At 40.3% G+C, this 17,602-nt stretch overlaps 1 protein-coding gene across 1 annotated transcript; it reads right to left on the reverse strand.

Moving 5' to 3' along the window:
- Positions 1 to 7,650: 7,650 nt before the first annotated feature.
- On the reverse strand, positions 7,651 to 15,441 carry LOC124290819 (arylacetamide deacetylase-like). Its single transcript, XM_046727642.1, has 6 exons — positions 15,331 to 15,441; positions 13,436 to 13,589; positions 11,446 to 11,568; positions 9,854 to 9,980; positions 9,381 to 9,444; positions 7,651 to 8,656 (listed from the first exon to the last, which is right to left on the reverse strand). Exons 2-6 carry the CDS (start codon positions 13,586 to 13,588, stop codon positions 7,855 to 7,857), a joined length of 1,269 nt encoding a protein of 422 aa, XP_046583598.1. The 5' UTR covers position 13,589; positions 15,331 to 15,441; the 3' UTR covers positions 7,651 to 7,854.
- Positions 15,442 to 17,602: the final 2,161 nt, after the last annotated feature.

The following is a 17,602-nucleotide window of genomic DNA, read 5'->3' on the forward strand; positions in this document are numbered from 1 at the left end:
TGTTAAAAACACATGGACTCATTTGTTGATGTTTTTAGTTGCTGCCTATTTTGTTGATACAAAATAATTATGAAATGCACGAAGCAGGTGACCATCCATTTGATTTGTATGAAGTATGGGGAATATTTTTGTGTAAACAGTCATCCCTGGCCTATGGAACAATCCTTTATTTTATGGCAGCAGGATACAAATATAATTCAGACTTACCTTCCAAACTCAAATTACCGACACTCGCATATGATTTAAGAAGTCAAAATTGTGTTTTACAGTTTTGTTGCAAATTTTCAGTGCTTACTTAATATGCAAGAAAACTAGGCCATACATGAGCTCACCAGCTGTCAATTAGTTCTTTACTCTGTATCATGCAGCAAATCGTATGTTATTTCTTAGAATATTGGAAGTGTGTGCAATGACTGTTGTTTGTAATTGTCGAAATCATGTGTTGATGTTGGAATTTCTGCCATTGGACTCTCCCACGTAAATTGTGTAACTGTTCACATGTTTGTTCTGCGACCGAGGAATCATTACCAGGAAGGGTCCTCAGTTTCTGTAGTAGGGTCTGCCAGGGTTGATTGTGTGTAATCAGTCCCAGATGACATGGATCTGGGCTCATGTTATCAACCACTGGTTTGCCTACCATATTTAGTTACACAGCTAAAAAGTGTCAGAAATGACATTTCCATTCATCATGGGTTAATATGGCGCGTTGCACATAAATGAAGTGTGTGAATGGCAAATTGTGCAGATAATTGTTGAATGTTGTTTTTGAAAGTTTTTGTCAATATATTTAGTATGTTCAGCAAAGCCATCATGGTGCTTTCATTAATACAATGTGTTTTCTTCAACTGATGTCTTCGGTCAAGGAGTGTTATTGTCCTCACCTTTTGTGGGTCATGGGTTGGTTGAGTGGTTAAAGCATAGTCTTGGGTTTGAATCCATGATAGATGAAATTGCCTCCCCTTCCATTAAAAGCAGTGTAACACCATACTCTCTCGTATATTCTGGAATTCTGCTGATTGGTTTCAGTCTTTAGTGCTTCAGTTTCTTTGACCATTTGTTATGTGTAGGATAAAGCTCGACTCCGAGGTTATGGTTGGGAAAGTAACACCCGATGGTCGAGGACTTACTTTCCCAACCATAACTGAGGAGGCGTGCTTTATTATACATATAAACCATCAATGATTGATAATTAGATGATCATGTAATGAAGCTACATAACAGTAACTGAAGCGCTAGTAAAATCAATTGAATGACTGACTGCCTAACTATAAATAAATAATTCAACCCTCGTTCTTTGTTGGCCCGGTGGCTGTGAGGTAAAGCGTCCGCTTATGAATCTGAAATATACGGTTCCAATCCTGCTAGGGAAAACATTTGCACATTAAAGTTGATCTTTGACGATATTTTTCAATTGATTTCAAACACTAACATATCATCTGAATTTGAATGTTGATGTTAATATAGAGTTAGGAAAGAGTAAAACCTGGGAAGAGGTCTTACTTATAAAAAGTAAAACTGGGAAATAGGTCTTACTTACAAAAAAACAACCTGGGAGCAAACAAAAACCTATAATGCGGTAATTCCGGGAAAAGAAGCCATGTCTAATATATAGTGAGAAGCAGCCTTCAGGTTTATATGAACAGAATAATTGCATTTTATCATTTCGTCAAGGTCACTCTTATCACATGAAATGTTTCTATTTAAATAAATACATTCCTTTTGATTAAACATTTCATACTTGACAGTTATTAAGGATTTTCTTAAACATATATTTTCATAAATTCATGAGTGAGTAATCTTTCGTCTTTTAATGAAAATTACTCCCAAAGAAATGTTTGTTAAATTAAGAAATTGAAATTATGTATGCCTGGTTTTAATGATTTCTATTGGTAATTAGCCAGGGAGAAATGTTGCTGAGAATGGCTGCAAGATTGCCTATGTGTTCCGCAATATTTCCTTACTGGTCAATAATTGTGATAGCGTCCCTGTGAAGATTTGTTTAACGTTTTTCATATGCTTGTCATTGGATTGGGATTTATTCACTGTTACATTGCATGGTATTGGTTTTGCGGAGTGTCTGGCTTGGCATTTTTTTTAAAGTTGCTTTGCAGATTTTCTATAGAAAGTTCAGTTCTGTATGGAAAAAGCTATAATCTGACTTGTAAAGAAACCTGGATGTTTATGGAGTTACTCTCCCTTGCCAAATTAATTCCTTTTACTAAGCTGCAAAATTCTAGAATTGGTTTTCATTTTAAATGTAAAAAGTTATTTTGTTGGCACTAGGCAGAAGTACAGAAAATTAGATGATTCTTTTTCTTCCCAATTTTCTGTTTTGGGCCACAGGTTCTTTAAACCAAATATATGTAAACCAAATATATACTGAGAGAAATAAACAAAGGATCACAGGAAAGTGCAAGTGTTCCTTTGTCATTTTCAAGTTTTCATCACCACAGCGCTATTCAAAGCTGGTGATGAAAACTGGAAAATAATAAAGGAACGCATGAATTTTCCTGTGCTACTTTATTTATTTCTGTCAGTATATAAAGGCCCTATTCAGGACATGTCATTCAGCACTTTCATTGTTTATTGTGTAGACTATGCATTACAGCAGGCTAAAGTATGTTACATTCAAATATCATGTGTGAGTGAGAATCAATATTTTTGTCATGAATGTTACCAAGTGTATATATAGATCATCAAGTACATGTGCATAATAAAAACATTGAAACACTAATGGCTTCTCCCCTGAATCAAGATGAATTCATGCTATTGCTGTTGCAGCTGATTCTGTGCCCTAATGGCTTCTCCCCTGAATCAAGATAAATTCATGCTGTAATTGTTGCAGCTGATTCTGAGCACTAATAGCTTCTCCCCTGAATCAAGATGAATTCATGCTGTTATTGTTGCAGCTGATTCCCAGCACTAATGGCTTCTCCCCTGAATCAAGATGAATTCACGCTGTAATTGTTGCAGCTGATTCTGAGCACTAATGGCTTCTCCCCTGAATCAAGATGAATTCACGCTGTAATTGTTGCAGCTGATTCCGAGCACTAATGGCTTCTCCCCTGAATCAAGATGAATTCATGCTGTAATTGTTGCAGCTGATTCCCAGCACTAATGGCTTCTCCCTGAATCAAGATGAATTGTTGCAGCTGATTCCGAGCCCTATAATGGCTTCTCCCTGAATCAAGATGAATTCAGCTGTAATTGTTGCAGCTGATTCCGAGCACTAATGGCTTTCCCTGAATCAAGATGAATTCACGCTGTAATTGTTGCAGCTGATTCTGAGCCCTAATGGCTTCTCCCCTGAATCAAGATGAATTCACGCTGTAATTGTTGCAGCTGATTCTGAGCCCTAATGGCTTCTCCCCTGAATCAAGATGAATTCACGCTGTAATTGTTGCAGCTGATTCCGAGCACTAATGGCTTCTCCCTGAATCAAGAAGAATTCAGCTGTAATTGTTGCAGCTGATTCCGAGCACTAATGGCTTCTCCCCTGAATCAAGATGAATTCACGCTGTAATTGCAGCTGATTCCGAGCTATAATGGCTTCTCCCTGAATCAAGATGAATTCACGCTGTAATTGTTGCAGCTGATTCCGAGCACTAATGGCTTCTCCCTGAATCAAGATGAATTCACGCTGATTGTTGCAGCTGATGAATGGCTTCACGCTGTAATTGTTGCAGCTGATTCCAGCACTAATGGATCTCCCCTGAATCAAGAAGAATTCACGCTGTAATTGTTGCAGGCACTAATGCCTTCTCCCTGAATCAAGATGAATTCACGCTGTAATTGTTGCAGCTGATTCCGAGCCCTATAATGGCTTCTCCCTGAATCAAGATGAATTCACGCTGTAATTGTTGCAGCTGATTCCGAGCACTAATGGCTTCTCCCCTGAATCAAGATGAATTCACGCTGTAATTGTTGCAGCTGATTCCGAGCACTAATGGCTTCTCCCCTGAATCAAGATGAATTCACGCTGTAATTGTTGCAGCTGATTCCGAGCCCTATAATGGCTTCTCCCTGAATCAAGATGAATTCACGCTGTAATTGTTGCAGCTGATTCCGAGCACTAATGGCTTCTCCCCTGAATCAAGATGAATTCACGCTGTAATTGTTGCAGCTGATTTCGAGCACTAATGGCTTCTCCCCTGAATCAAGATGAATTCACGCTGTAATTGTTGCAGCTGATTCCGAGCACTAATGGCTTCTCCCCTGAATCAAGATGAATTCACGCTGTAATTGTTGCAGCTGATTCCGAGCACTAATGGCTTCTCCCCTGAATCAAGATGAATTCACGATGTTATTGTTGCAGCTGATTCCGAGCCTTAATGGCTTCTCTCCTGAATCAAGATGAATTCATGCTGTTATTGTTGCAGCTGATTCCGAGCACTAATGGCTTCTCCCCTGAATCATGATGAATTCATGCTGTTATTGTTGCAGCTGATTCCGAGCCTTAATGGCTTTTCTCCCGAATCATTTAAATGACTGCATGCTGTTATTGTTGCAGCTGATTCCGAGCACTAATGGCTTCTCTCCCGAATCATTAAAATGACCGCATGCTGTTATTGTTGCAGCTGATTCCGAGCCTTAATGGCTTTTCTCCCGAATCATTAAAATGACTGCATGCTGTTATTGTTGCAGCTGATTCCGAGCACTAATGGCTTCTCTCCCGAATCATTAAAATGACCGCATGCTGTTATTGTTGCAGCTGATTCCGAGCCTTAATGGCTTTTCTCCCGAATCATTAAAATGACTGCATGCTGTTATTGTTGCATCTGGGCCAGGAGTTCTGTGGCCATTCTGTTCAAGTTAACTTAGTAAACGGACATTTAAGGTCATTCATGGAATAAATACTTACCCATAATGATTAGATCAGGGGAAAATCACACAAATCTGCACTTACCATGAAAACTGTTGGTGAGTTTGATTTGTGCATACAATTGTAAATGCTTGTCAAAGAATGGTACTTCCAGGTATTAGACCATGCTTGTCGTAAGAGACGACCAACGGGATAGGGTGGTCAGGCTCGCTTACTTGGTTGACACATGTCATCGGTTCCCAATTGCGCAGATCGATGCTCATGCTGTTGATCACTGGATTGTCTGGTCCAGACTCGATTATTTACAGACCGCCCCCATATAGCTGGAATATTGCTGAGTGCGGTGTAAAACTCAACTCACTCACTCACATCCAGGTATTAAAAGATTATACATTATTATGACAAACGGAAAATGATTTGGTTTACTGTTTTGAGCGAGGTTCAATTATGTGAAAATGTGTATAAAGGACGTCTCGTGTCAGGGCAAATCAAATGCCAGCTTTCAAAAACAGTTCTGCTGCACTTTTTTCCGCCACGATTGGGAAGTTTAGATTAACAATATGAATCCTCCACACAACAGAAGTCGTCGGAAGTAAATCCCAGTTATGTAGCGCAACCTTTTTTTGATTTCATTTAAAATCTGCTCATTTATGGTTGTTTGCGAGGCAAGATCCCAGCTAACACGCAACGTTGTGGGAAGATTGAAGATTGGCAACGTCATGACACAACGTTAGTATTACGTCATTTTATAACGTTATGTCACAACGCAATAAGAACGTTGCAAATTTACGTTGAGGAAACGTTAATGCTTTGGGCTCCTCACAACGTTATTACAACGTTTCTTATAACTTGGTGTCACGATAGAGTTTTCTGGAAAACGTTTCACTTGAAATTCTTTCTCCACTATTGAGCTACAGCTTCAGAAAACACGACCAAAAAACATGCAAAATGACGAATATACATCTCATATGTACTGTTCACTACTGGGGAAACTACTCAACAATTAACGTTAAATAGAACGTTAGGACAACGTAAAATACCTTAGCATCAAATAACTTTAATCTTTTGGCGACGTAAAAATGACGTATCACAATGTCAGGCCACAACGTTGTGACAACGAAAATGGGAGTCCACAGAATAACGTTGTGACAACGTGAAATAGTTAGCTGGGATACGTTCTCAATGCTTCACTTCGTCAGAGTTCGGAAACACCGAGTGTGACTGATTAACTAGAAAGACCACTTGGTGTAACCACTAATCTAGGCTGAGTGTAGTGGCGTACCTGAGGTATGGCAACTATTGCACATGAGTTCGATTCCCAACATGGTAACAATGTGTGGAGCCTATTTCTGGTGTCCCCCGCCGTAATATTTCTGAAATACTGAAAATGCTGAAATAAAACCATACTCACTCACTAACTTGCACCAGTATGGACTTACGCTCTCTTTATACATATAAGTGCTAGCCCATGAGACACCGTGCTGCAGTTTTGTAGGGATACCAAACTCAGGTTATACTGGCTATACTGACCCACAGACCCTTGTGCCGTTGCTTCAATATTTCAGAGCAATAAATACCATGTGTCAAAAATGCACCATCATATAACAGTTTGATATCCATGGTATTTATTGATATAAAAATATTGAGACACCGACAAGAGGGCCTCTGTATTTGCCCGGGGTTGACCAGTCCTTGTGTTGTCAAATACCATCCATTCACGTCTTTTGATGGGGAGGGGCCAGGTGATGGAGCCGCCAGCCTTCCGCTACCCGGGCACACGTTCTCTCCACTTCCCTGGGGCGGTGAGGTAGCCTAATGGTTAAAACGATTGCTTGTCACACCGAAGACCCGGGTTCGATTCCCTACTTCTGATGTCCCCCCGCTGTGTTATTGCTGTAATATTGCTAAAAGTGGCGTAAACTCACTCGCCACTACACCACGAAGGCGGTCCCGCAACATCGAACACAACGGAGATAAAAACTCCACTTACATTTTATTACAAATGTAAAACACAGTCACGCAATAAATAAATAGATAAATATATGGCCTCACATATTCAATGCCTCATACCTGTTTCACAAGCATCCCGAGTAATCTAAGAGGTCAGCTTTTGGATATTCTGGTGGGAAAATATACTGGTACCGAAAATGCTTGGGAAATTCTAATTCTTCACAGTTCACAGTTCTGACACGCAAACAAATGCTTGCTTCGTTTGAGTTGCTCGGGTTTTGTTGTGTATTTTTTGTTTTGTCTTTCTTCAGGAGATAACCGAAACGTATTCTTTCATAAAGAGAAATCCTAGACACCGAGAATATTAAACGTAAAACATACCTGTCTCAACATATATATTTTGTTTCTTTTTAACCCTGTACACCTGTCAACATCCTTGAATGGGTGATATGATTCACACAACATTATAGTCCGTTTGGCTCAAAAGCGGACCGATGAATTGCAATCTAACTCGAAAACTAATAAACATAAAATACACAATGACATCTGATCATAATCAAAACATCATACCAACTCTGATTTTTTTGCAGAATTTTTGTCCCCAAAATAAAAAAAGTTGTTTAACAAACTATCATTAAAATATTGACACAGTTCACTGTTTGTTACGAGGGAGGAGTGCAGAGAAACGGACAGCCAGGTTTTCGAAAAGCACGTTCACAGACAAAGTTATTTATTCATTAACCTGTGACGTGCCGTCTCCATCCGTTCTCGAACACCTGGCTGTCACTTTCTCTGCACTCCTCCCTCGTAACAAATAGTGAACTGTGTCAATATTTTAATGATAGTATGTTAAACAACTTTTTTATTTTTAGGACAAAAAATCTGCAAATACCTCACAGAGTTGGTGGATGTTTTGATTATGATCAGCATTTCATTGAGTATTTTATGTTTATTAGTTTTCGAGTTAGATTGCAATTCATCGGTCCGATTTTGAGCCAACGGACTATACATGATGTCCATGACAGCTTATTCACGGATGATGAAGCTACGTAGCGTTGATCTATACCAAATTGACTCTTCTACTATTCTGTACGTTCTTTACGGACATTGAAGTATTGGAACTGCAGAAAGTCAACTAATTCATTAACAGCTTTATCACTAACCGGAAACTTCCAAAAACTACTTCCTGCGAAAAGAACAAAACCATGGAAGGCCGAGGGATAATGGCGGAATTTGACCTTGACCCCGCTCTCGAGCAGACGATGTCCATACATGATAGCTTCATCCCGCAAAACATCGTAATGGCACGAAATGAAGTATGCGTTAGGAATTCCCTTTGTGTTTTTGACCATCATGGGAGAAAAACGGACGTCAGTGACGAATTTGTCCAGTTTGTACGCCGTTCCGTGTTTTGTACGTACGTGTGGCAATGTGTGGCGTTCCGAGACGTTCATATGGGCTGGGATTCGCTTCTTGCTGTTGAAGAAGTCCTTATACAACTCGTGTAGGTGTTTTGACGCGTGGACGTTGTTCAACATGTCGTCAATGAACCCTGGTTCCTGGTCCAGATTTGCATAGTTGAGCCAGTGAGTTATCTCCCTTCGTGGATTCGTCACTCCAGGAAGAACGTCATTCATGTCTTGATATGAAGGTGTCCCAAGGTTTAAGATCTGAAGCGCCGGGCTTATCAATAGTTGCATGGCAATCTTCTGTTTCATTTCTATGGCAACGGAGGCGGCTAGGTTCCCGCCTGAACCGTCTCCAGCGACAATGATGAGGTCCGATCTGTAGTTGAGTTTCTTGGCGTTGTCGACGACATGTTTGGTAACGGCAAGGCAGTCGTCGTAGGCGGCAGGGAACGCTGCTTGAGGGGCAGTGCGATAGCTGGGAATATAATTACACAGTGAGCGTACACATTTTGCATAACATAAATTACTCAAAGAAAACAAATGGGTCCTATTTAAAGAGTACACATCGGTCCTTGCACAGTCAGAAGTATTCCAGAAAAGTGGGTAGCTTAGTGGTCAAATCGTTCGTTCGTCAAGTCGATTGCCCTGTTCGAAAAGTTACATGAAGCCCATGTGTCACACGCCATGATACTGCTAGAATAGTGCTTAAAGCGGTGTAAAGCCATATTCATTCACCCACTCTCGAGACAATCAAAACTGAAGGATATCGGATGATGTTTAGGCAGTCTTAACATGCAATCAGTAAATTGGCACTGTTTTCCTTCGAATCCAATTTTATAACAGCTTACGACACTGGTGTGAAAATAGTTCAGTCTGGTTCAGATGTGTAAGTGAACCTATTTAGTATCACAAATAATGCCATAATAATTCGTAACGTTGCTTACTAGATTGAAAACGGCTGTCTAGAGTATGTCCAACTAGAATGACATATCCCATTATCCCTTTAAAAGGTTAACTTGTATAATACAAATTAAGTATGTTCTATATAATTTTGACAACGCGACAATGTCTCTTCTAGGATCCCACAGTTCTATGCATCTGGAGTAACATCTGTCAGATGGGAACATACGAACAATACAGATTAGAGATCCTCATCACAGCCAACGTGCGCAATTCAACTTAGTACTGAGGGAACTTACTCGACAGCGACGATGACAAACTGTGTCTTGCTGGCTAGAGTTCTCAGCGGGACATTGTAGGAACCTAAAAATAATAAACTATAAAACACAAATATGCCACAAGGAATATTGAATATCTTGCTCATGTTTTATTCACAAAAACATAATCAAAGGTCTGAGTTGACTTTTACCACTTAGAAACACCGTAAGAAACAGTAAACATCAACTTGTACCGTCAATTTCTTCCCCTCTAGCCTAAAAGAGTTCTCAGGATTTATCTCCCAACTCTGTTTACATTGAAAAGGATCCCCAGTGAGATGGAAAATTCAGGATCAGAAGGAAATCCAGACTTGCTTGTTTTAGAACTTTTGTATTACAGACAGATCTTTGACAATCATATGGTTCATGACCATGCAGGGGCTGTGAGGCAGACTGTTTGGTGTTACATTGACATTGATGAAAAGTACATGTCTTGGTCCTTTGTCTATACCTACCTGCGGAGAACCACGTCCAGCCGCCGCCGTGAAAGTACACCATGACGGGGCGGGGAGAGGTCAAGGACGCCAGCTCACCAGGGGTGAAGGTTATCACAGGGACATTGCCGTACACAGCGTTGGCCACCTGTAAGGAAGAGACAATGTCGCCATGACACGTTCTATTGCACTTGGATGAAGCACCGATGATTTGGGGCGGTTTTACTATACAAAAGTCACTAATGTGACACTGTGACTTAAAAGGATCGCAATGTCTGTCGAACGTCTGCATTCTAGAATCTACCATTTAATAATCAGCTCTACCCATAATAGATACATTTATATTTGGGTTTGTTGAAGTTCATGGTGGGATAAAAAAGGAAATAGTATAAGTTGTATGCTTCTCTCGAGGGTAATACGCTCTGATGTACGCCTCTTTGTAGCAGTGTCATCCCGGCCTCTCGTGGGTAATACGGTCTGATGTACGCCTCTTTGTAGCAGTGTCATCCCTCGCCAGGATGACACTGCTACAAAGAGGCGTACATCAGACCGTATTACCCTCGAGAGAAGCATACAACGTATTTATCTTACCGCCATGTTAAATGTGCAAAATATCATTATATTTTATGTTAAAAGATCGCTACCGACTATATGACATGCAAACAAAATGGCGTCTGCCTCTCGACTGGATTTTTAACATCAGTGAAACATATTCTGACAAGCATAAAACTGCTACAAAATTGTTAATTATGTTTAAGATGAGTGTGCAAACCACTCAACGTATATAACAGCTTAAATAAAGCAGTGAAAGTCGGTAAAATAAATCTGTACAAAGTGAACACAGAAACAGCTGATCGAACGGTTTTCGAACTCCGGGCACGGCATGCGTCATATTATGACGTCATACGATTGTTAGCGCTTCAGCTTCTCGGCGGAGAGCTTGGCGGTTACCGTGGCAGCGGGTAATATTTTTTCCAGTTGAACTTGTTAAACCGTCATTGACCAATGAAATTAAAGTATTTCACATGAAGGTAAGATAATGTCCCTTCTGTCAATCCCGCTCTGATTGCCACATCCCAATTACGTTTCTTTTCAAGAACAGAAATTAAAAAACTGTCGAAGAGAAATGCAAAGTCTTTTTGTGCAGCATTATGATATTGGACCTTGTTTCCAAAAGAATTACGACCTTAACCTTCCAGTAATAACTATTTCTTTGCATTATTTGGCATGAATCGAACATGGCCGCCATTTCCTGAATGAATGTGTTAAGGGCGACGTAACGATACACATGCGTTTGTTAGATACATTGTCTTGTTATGAATAGAAACCACTACGTATTTTGAACAAACTATTTTTAACCGAAACAGTGATAATAACAGTAAATCATCAATGTTTTGTGTCATTCCTGATGAATCAATGGTGTAGCGCGGTAAAGATGTTATCTTTATCATTTTATCAAGCAACGAGGTTTTGCAATGCACCAATAGTTCAATCAGTTGTTTCACACTTATGCAAAAACGTGTCTTAAATTGTAAAACGCATGGCACTATGTGTGAGTGAGTAAATGATTGAGTAAGTGAGGTGGGTTTTAAGACAGATGAAGATGTTCTGACCTTGATATTGTCCGCCGCTTTCCTCCAGAATGTAGGATTCAGAACCAAGGAGAAACCGATATCAACCAGTGACTTCACGGGTTTGGTAGCAGGATTGAAGCCGATAGCCTTGGAACTTGTTTCCTGTCGATATTTATGAAAACAATGGATTAGTCGGGCAATATATGATCGAGGGAATCTTATTTCCAAACAAAATGGAAAAACACAAATGTGCCTAAAATAAACCGTTCATAAACTCGCCATCTTTCTACTGGAAAATGTTATGGGTGCACACAGCAGTTAACTAAACATTCGATGTTTCAGCTAAAGCAGCTACCTACAAACCGTAATCAGGACATTTTATCCCGTGGTAGTGACTTGAAACCAAACTTAGGGATCAGGGCCTCCTTTCACGAAGCAACCTTTACTAAGGTTAACCTTAACTCCCATTCTTTAACATTGCACTAAGGTTACCTTAGTGACTTACAATCACCTTAGTGCTTTGTGAAAGGAGGCCCTGGGCCCTGGGCCCTCACAAAGCACTAAGATGATCGTAAGTCACAAAGGTAACCTTAGTGCAATGTTAAAGAATGGGAGTTAAGGTTAACCTTAGTAAAGGTTGCTTCGTGAAAGGAGCCCCAGGTCTCATAAAGGTGGGACAACCAGATAGGAATGAATGCACTCACTGAATTCTTGACAAAACCCAGATCTGACACACTTGGTTTGTGAGTCAAGACATGAATAGTTCATTTTATGACTATATGTTATTGATCAATGTCTGTTAAGTCAACAATATTTGCTCAAAACGGATTGGGGGCGGACTACAGAAATGTATCCCTTGTGATGAAAGTTTCATTACTAAGCGTAGATTTGCTTGACTGTGTGGACTTTACAATTGCAAAGGAATGACATTATCAAACAGCAAAGCTTAAATGTATATTGTTGGACATCTCATCCTTGGCGTTTGCTTTTACGAGGGGCGTTCATTAAAGATTTCCCCTGACCCACTTCTGGTTTTCACATGTGTCTGAAACTTCACGTGAGTAATGACACATATGTCTATGGGACATGTGGAAATTTTCAGCATTGAACTATTAAAGCTATTTCTTTGACAAGCGTTATATTGAAGTAAGGTGTGACAATGGAGCCAGTTGAGTACCGAGCAGTGATCAAGTTTTTGTACTTGAAAGATCGCACACCAAAAGAGACCTTTGATGAAATGAAAGCAACCTATGGGGAGGGTGCCCCATCGTATGATGTAGTTAAACACTGGCATCACCAGTTGAAATGTGGTCGGAAATCTGTGGAAACTGCTCCATTCCTGGTCGACCTCTTTCAGCCATTGATGAAGGCACTGTCCGTAAAGTGGAGACTGCCATTTTGGAAGATTGCCGTATAACTGTTCGCCAGTTAGCACATGATGTCAAGTTCTGTGTAGGGTCTGTGGAAAAGATTTGCACATGCATAAGGTATCTGGACGATGGATTCCCAGGCTGCTCCCATTTTTCAGAAGCAGGTACGAGTCAGTCAAAGGCTCTTTTGGACATGTACCAAAAAACCCCAGGCAAACGTTTTCGACAGACTTATCAGTTATCACACACCATGCACCATCTGACTTCCATATCTTTCCAACTTTGAAGTCATTTTGAAAGTAACACGCTTCCCAGATGATGCAACACTGATTTCGGAAGTCAAGTCATGTTTGATACGCAACCTACTGACGTTTTCAAGCAAGGTCTTTATAGTTGCATAAAACGATGGGAGAAGTGTGTAACTCTTGGTGGTTGCTATGTAGAAAAGGACTAATAACTGTGCAAAGTTTCGTTCCACTAAGTCCACTGCGAGTGGGTCAGGGGAAATCTTTAATGAACGCCCCTCGTAAACATGTTTGTATTCATACGACCTGCTTGCTGATTCGATGATATCTAGTAACTATATTGTGGAATAATTCCTAGGCGGCGGTAAAATGTAACCCGTTCACCCTCGTATACTCCTCTGTGTATAAACGTACCAGTATATTCGCTATCCGGCCCAGCTCATCTATCCATCGGAGTTGACTAGGGTTCACTACATCGTCAGGTAGGGGTCGCTGTAATACTTGGTATATACGGTATGCCACAAGCGCCGCAAGCACTGTGAGGAGTGCGGAGAATAGTAGCCTCATTCTGTGATACAGTGAACATTTAAGTAAAATATTGACAAAAGAGTCAATTGGAAATAACTATTAATTAACAAGCAAACTCTTCATACTGATTACAAACCTGAAAGTGATATAAGATATTATTACAATGAGCATGAGTTCTGGTATTCTGGTTTACTTTAGCTTGAAACCCTGTTCTTCAACTTGACTACCCTTTTCTATAATATTTACCGAAAAAAGTGCAAAGAGCATCTGACTGAGATTTGCATTTGTTGGTGAAAATCAGATGACCACAGATTTTATGACGTGCCAAAGCAACCTGAATCCCGATCCACAAAGAGTTCGTTGCGCTACGAAATTCGTAAACCTATGATAAACTATAGAGTTACGACAGGTCGTAACGTTACGAACGCTTTGTGGATCGGGTCCCTGCTGTCCATGTGTCAAAGTTTATAATGGCTTTTTTAGCGCAATAGTGCAGTGGTAACGGCAGGAGGGTTTGTCTGCCTATCACGCTGAAGGCCCGGGTTCGATCTGCCCGTGTTTTGTCAATGCCATGAAGACTCGGAGGCGCCTGGTAAGGCGGTTCGGGTCCCGAGGTGGGCACATTTGCGTAGTATCCTTGGACAAGATACTTAGATCCACATTGTCTCAGTTCACCCAGCTGTAAAATGGGTACCCGTGAGGATGTGCTGGCAATGTGAGTGTTTAGTTCATTGCGCCTAACAGGCAGCATGGCTGTATGATCCCCAGGGAGTTGAAAAGTATCGGAAAGTACGATAGTGTCCTATGACCGGGGATAGTAATGTACGTAGCGCCGTGAGCAGGCAATGTGCCTGGATATGAGCGCCATATAAGCGGACTATTACTATTACTATATGGGGAGAGCTGTCATACAGTCACATGGAGGTTACACTCGGTATTGAACTTGAAAGACACGCAAAATCGCATGTTGAATGTTCACATTCACCAATAAATTCAACACTAAACATTCCTGGGCCATACTTGTACAGACATGGTTTTGTTTGAAAACCAGTGTGTTGTTTTTAAAATGAGCAATATTGTCATCATAAAATCAACATGGATTCCAATCATTTGTCGTTTTTGTACGAGTCAAAGGATCATACGGGTCAGAAAAACTCCATCCATCATGGTCACCGGGGGACTGACTGACTGACTGAGTTTGGTTTTACGCCGCTTTTAGCAATATTCCAGCAACATCACGGCGGGGGATACCAGAAATGGGCTTCACACATTGTACCCTGGTGGGGATTCGAACCCGGGTCTTCGGCGTGACGAGCGAACGCTTTAACCACTAGGCTACCCCACCGCCCCTGGTCGCCACGAGAAGTTTTATATACGTATGTATGAAAACTTATCATTACAAAAATACAGGGGTGCTTAATTTATAAGGTCTCTGTGCATATCATGGGATTTTCGCTGGACAATAAACCCTACTCTCGCATCCAGAATCCAGATTTAGAACAATTATATTTCGTGGATGAAAATGTTGTAGTGATAACACTATCTAGCTTAAAACTATATGAAGCATTTACATCTCCTCCGTTCTTGATTAAAACCTGCAATTTTACGAAACAATTGCACAATATTCGCTCATATGTGCCTCAACGATGCATAATTCATTTTGCACGTGGAATCACCCACTTTAAATCAGAATAATATTTTCAAAACAACATTATTCTCACGCGAAAATTAACACATCTGAATATAAAAGAATATCGTCAAATGAATTAGTATAGACCCACCTTAACGAGTAAAATCCTGAATAATGTCCAAGTAATATGTCTCCGTGTTTGAACCGATGTGAGACTGTATAGGGATGTATCACAACCCTCCTGTGCTATTGTACTGTTATCTTACAAGCGTACCAAAGGTTGTCTCATATCTCCTCGTCCCTGCACCGACCTGCTGATTGTATAGCTATTGTAATCTTACACTTACTCACTTTAAACACAAAGTTAGCAAGGTTTGGTTAACTATTGATAATATTGGTACACAACACTATCATTTATCAGTAAAGTTATCTGCATGTTTGTCTTTCTTTCAAATATTCGAAATTTAGTGTTAACTGTTTTTAAACACACAGCACGGTTTGTGTAACCATTGATAATATTGCTCCACTAAAATATCACTTATCAGTAAGGTTGCCTGCATGCTTGTCTTCGACATTTGATATTTTATGATTTTTAATATTTTTATACACAAAGCAGGGTTTGTGTCACCACTAATACAATTGCTACACTGAAATATTATGTATCAGTAAGGTTGACCTCGTTCTTGTTTTCGTTAAAGTATTCGCTCGCTGGCTTGGTTGACACATGTCATCGGTTCCTGATTGCGCAGATCGATGCTCATGGTGTTGATCACTGGATTGTCTGGTCCAAACTCGATTATTTATATAGCACGAATATTGCTGAAACTAAATTCACTCACTCGTTAAAGTATAAGACATTTGAGACGTCATTTAATGAATTTATTTTCATTTTTACACACAAGGTTAGCACGGTGTGTGATGATCTTATATATATTTCTACACTGAAATGCCGTTGATGAGAAAGGCTGTCTGAAATGCTTACCTTCCTTAAGTACTCGACAGTTGATTCTTTATCTTTTTTAAAAAAAATGTTATATTTGAAAATTAAATGCATTTATACCTTTATGAATACCACTATGCCTTCCCACATTATCTCCATACTTGGCTTAAACACATGTCCAACGGGAAACGTGCACCCTTGGTTATCCGACGACATATAGCACAACATTGATATGCTATGGTTTTTAAGGACAGGCGTGGTCTTGAAGCCGTAGGGGCTGTAGGGTAGCCTAGCGGTTAAAGCGTCGCTCGTCACGCTGAAGACCCGGGTTCGATTCCTCACATGGGTACAATGTGTGAAGCCCATTTCTGGTGTCCCTCGCGGTGTTATTTCTGGAATATTGCTAAAAGCGGGGTAAAACTAAAGTTACTCACTCTTGAAGCCAAAAACAGAATAAAACTGTACAATATTTCCAGCAGTTCTAAGTTACGGTTGTTTGCTTATTTAGAAATCAGCAGTATTCTAGTGCCTGTTAATTATATCAGGTCTGTACAAACCAGTGACCGATCTCATGAGCAACACCCTCTATGTCTTTACGATGACATGTTATTAAGTCACTAAACCAGTACACCCGACCCTTTGAGTCTCCTTGTGCAACTAAGACTATTCTTACCCGGCCTCCTTACATATATTCTGTGTGTCGAGAGCCACTGCAGTAAACTACGGTTACTAGGCTTTACATCGTCATAAGCGTAGTTCGTTAAAAGCAGTTCGACTATAATTGGCAGTAAGTGGTCTGGGCAAAAAGCAAAACAACAACAACAACATACATATATTATATCTCCGACAGTTATAGACTTAGTATGATTTTCTAACTACGTAGCAAAGGTGCAAATTCGTTCATACGGGCATAAAGGGAGATAACTCGGGATGGCTTAGTTTATGATACAAAATATCGAAATTGAGATTTTGGTAAACGACAAGTGAAATACAGAAACATTTTATTTTAGGGATACATTTATTGACACAAACAAATTTGAAATTAAAATAAGGTCAAGGTCATTCGTACAACCCGTGTAGTGTGTCACATGACAGATGTGACGAGAGGTGTACGATTCGATTAGCAGGGGCGGATACAGCTTTTTGAGAAAGGGGGGTTGCACACTTCATTTTTACCCGAGCTTCAATGGTCATTTAACAAACTTTCAGCACAAAAGCGGTGTGTGTGTGTGTGTGTGTGTGTGTGTGTGTGTGTGTTGTGTGTGTGTGTGTGTTGCGCGCACCCCTGCACCCCTCTGATCCGCCTATGGGTAGTAAACATACATATACATGTGTGTGTGTGTGTGTGTGTGTGTGTGTGTGTGTGTGTGTGTGTGTGTGTGTGTGTGAGTGATATTTGATACCGTTATGAAAAATTTTACATTGTCAAAATAGCTTGTACCAGCCGTATGTGACACCAGAAATGGGCTTCACACATTGTACC

This window comes from Haliotis rubra, unplaced genomic scaffold (genome assembly GCF_003918875.1).
Source record: "Haliotis rubra isolate DU_JTF1 unplaced genomic scaffold, ASM391887v1 Scf475, whole genome shotgun sequence".
Lineage (NCBI taxonomy): Eukaryota > Metazoa > Mollusca > Gastropoda > Lepetellida > Haliotidae > Haliotis > Haliotis rubra.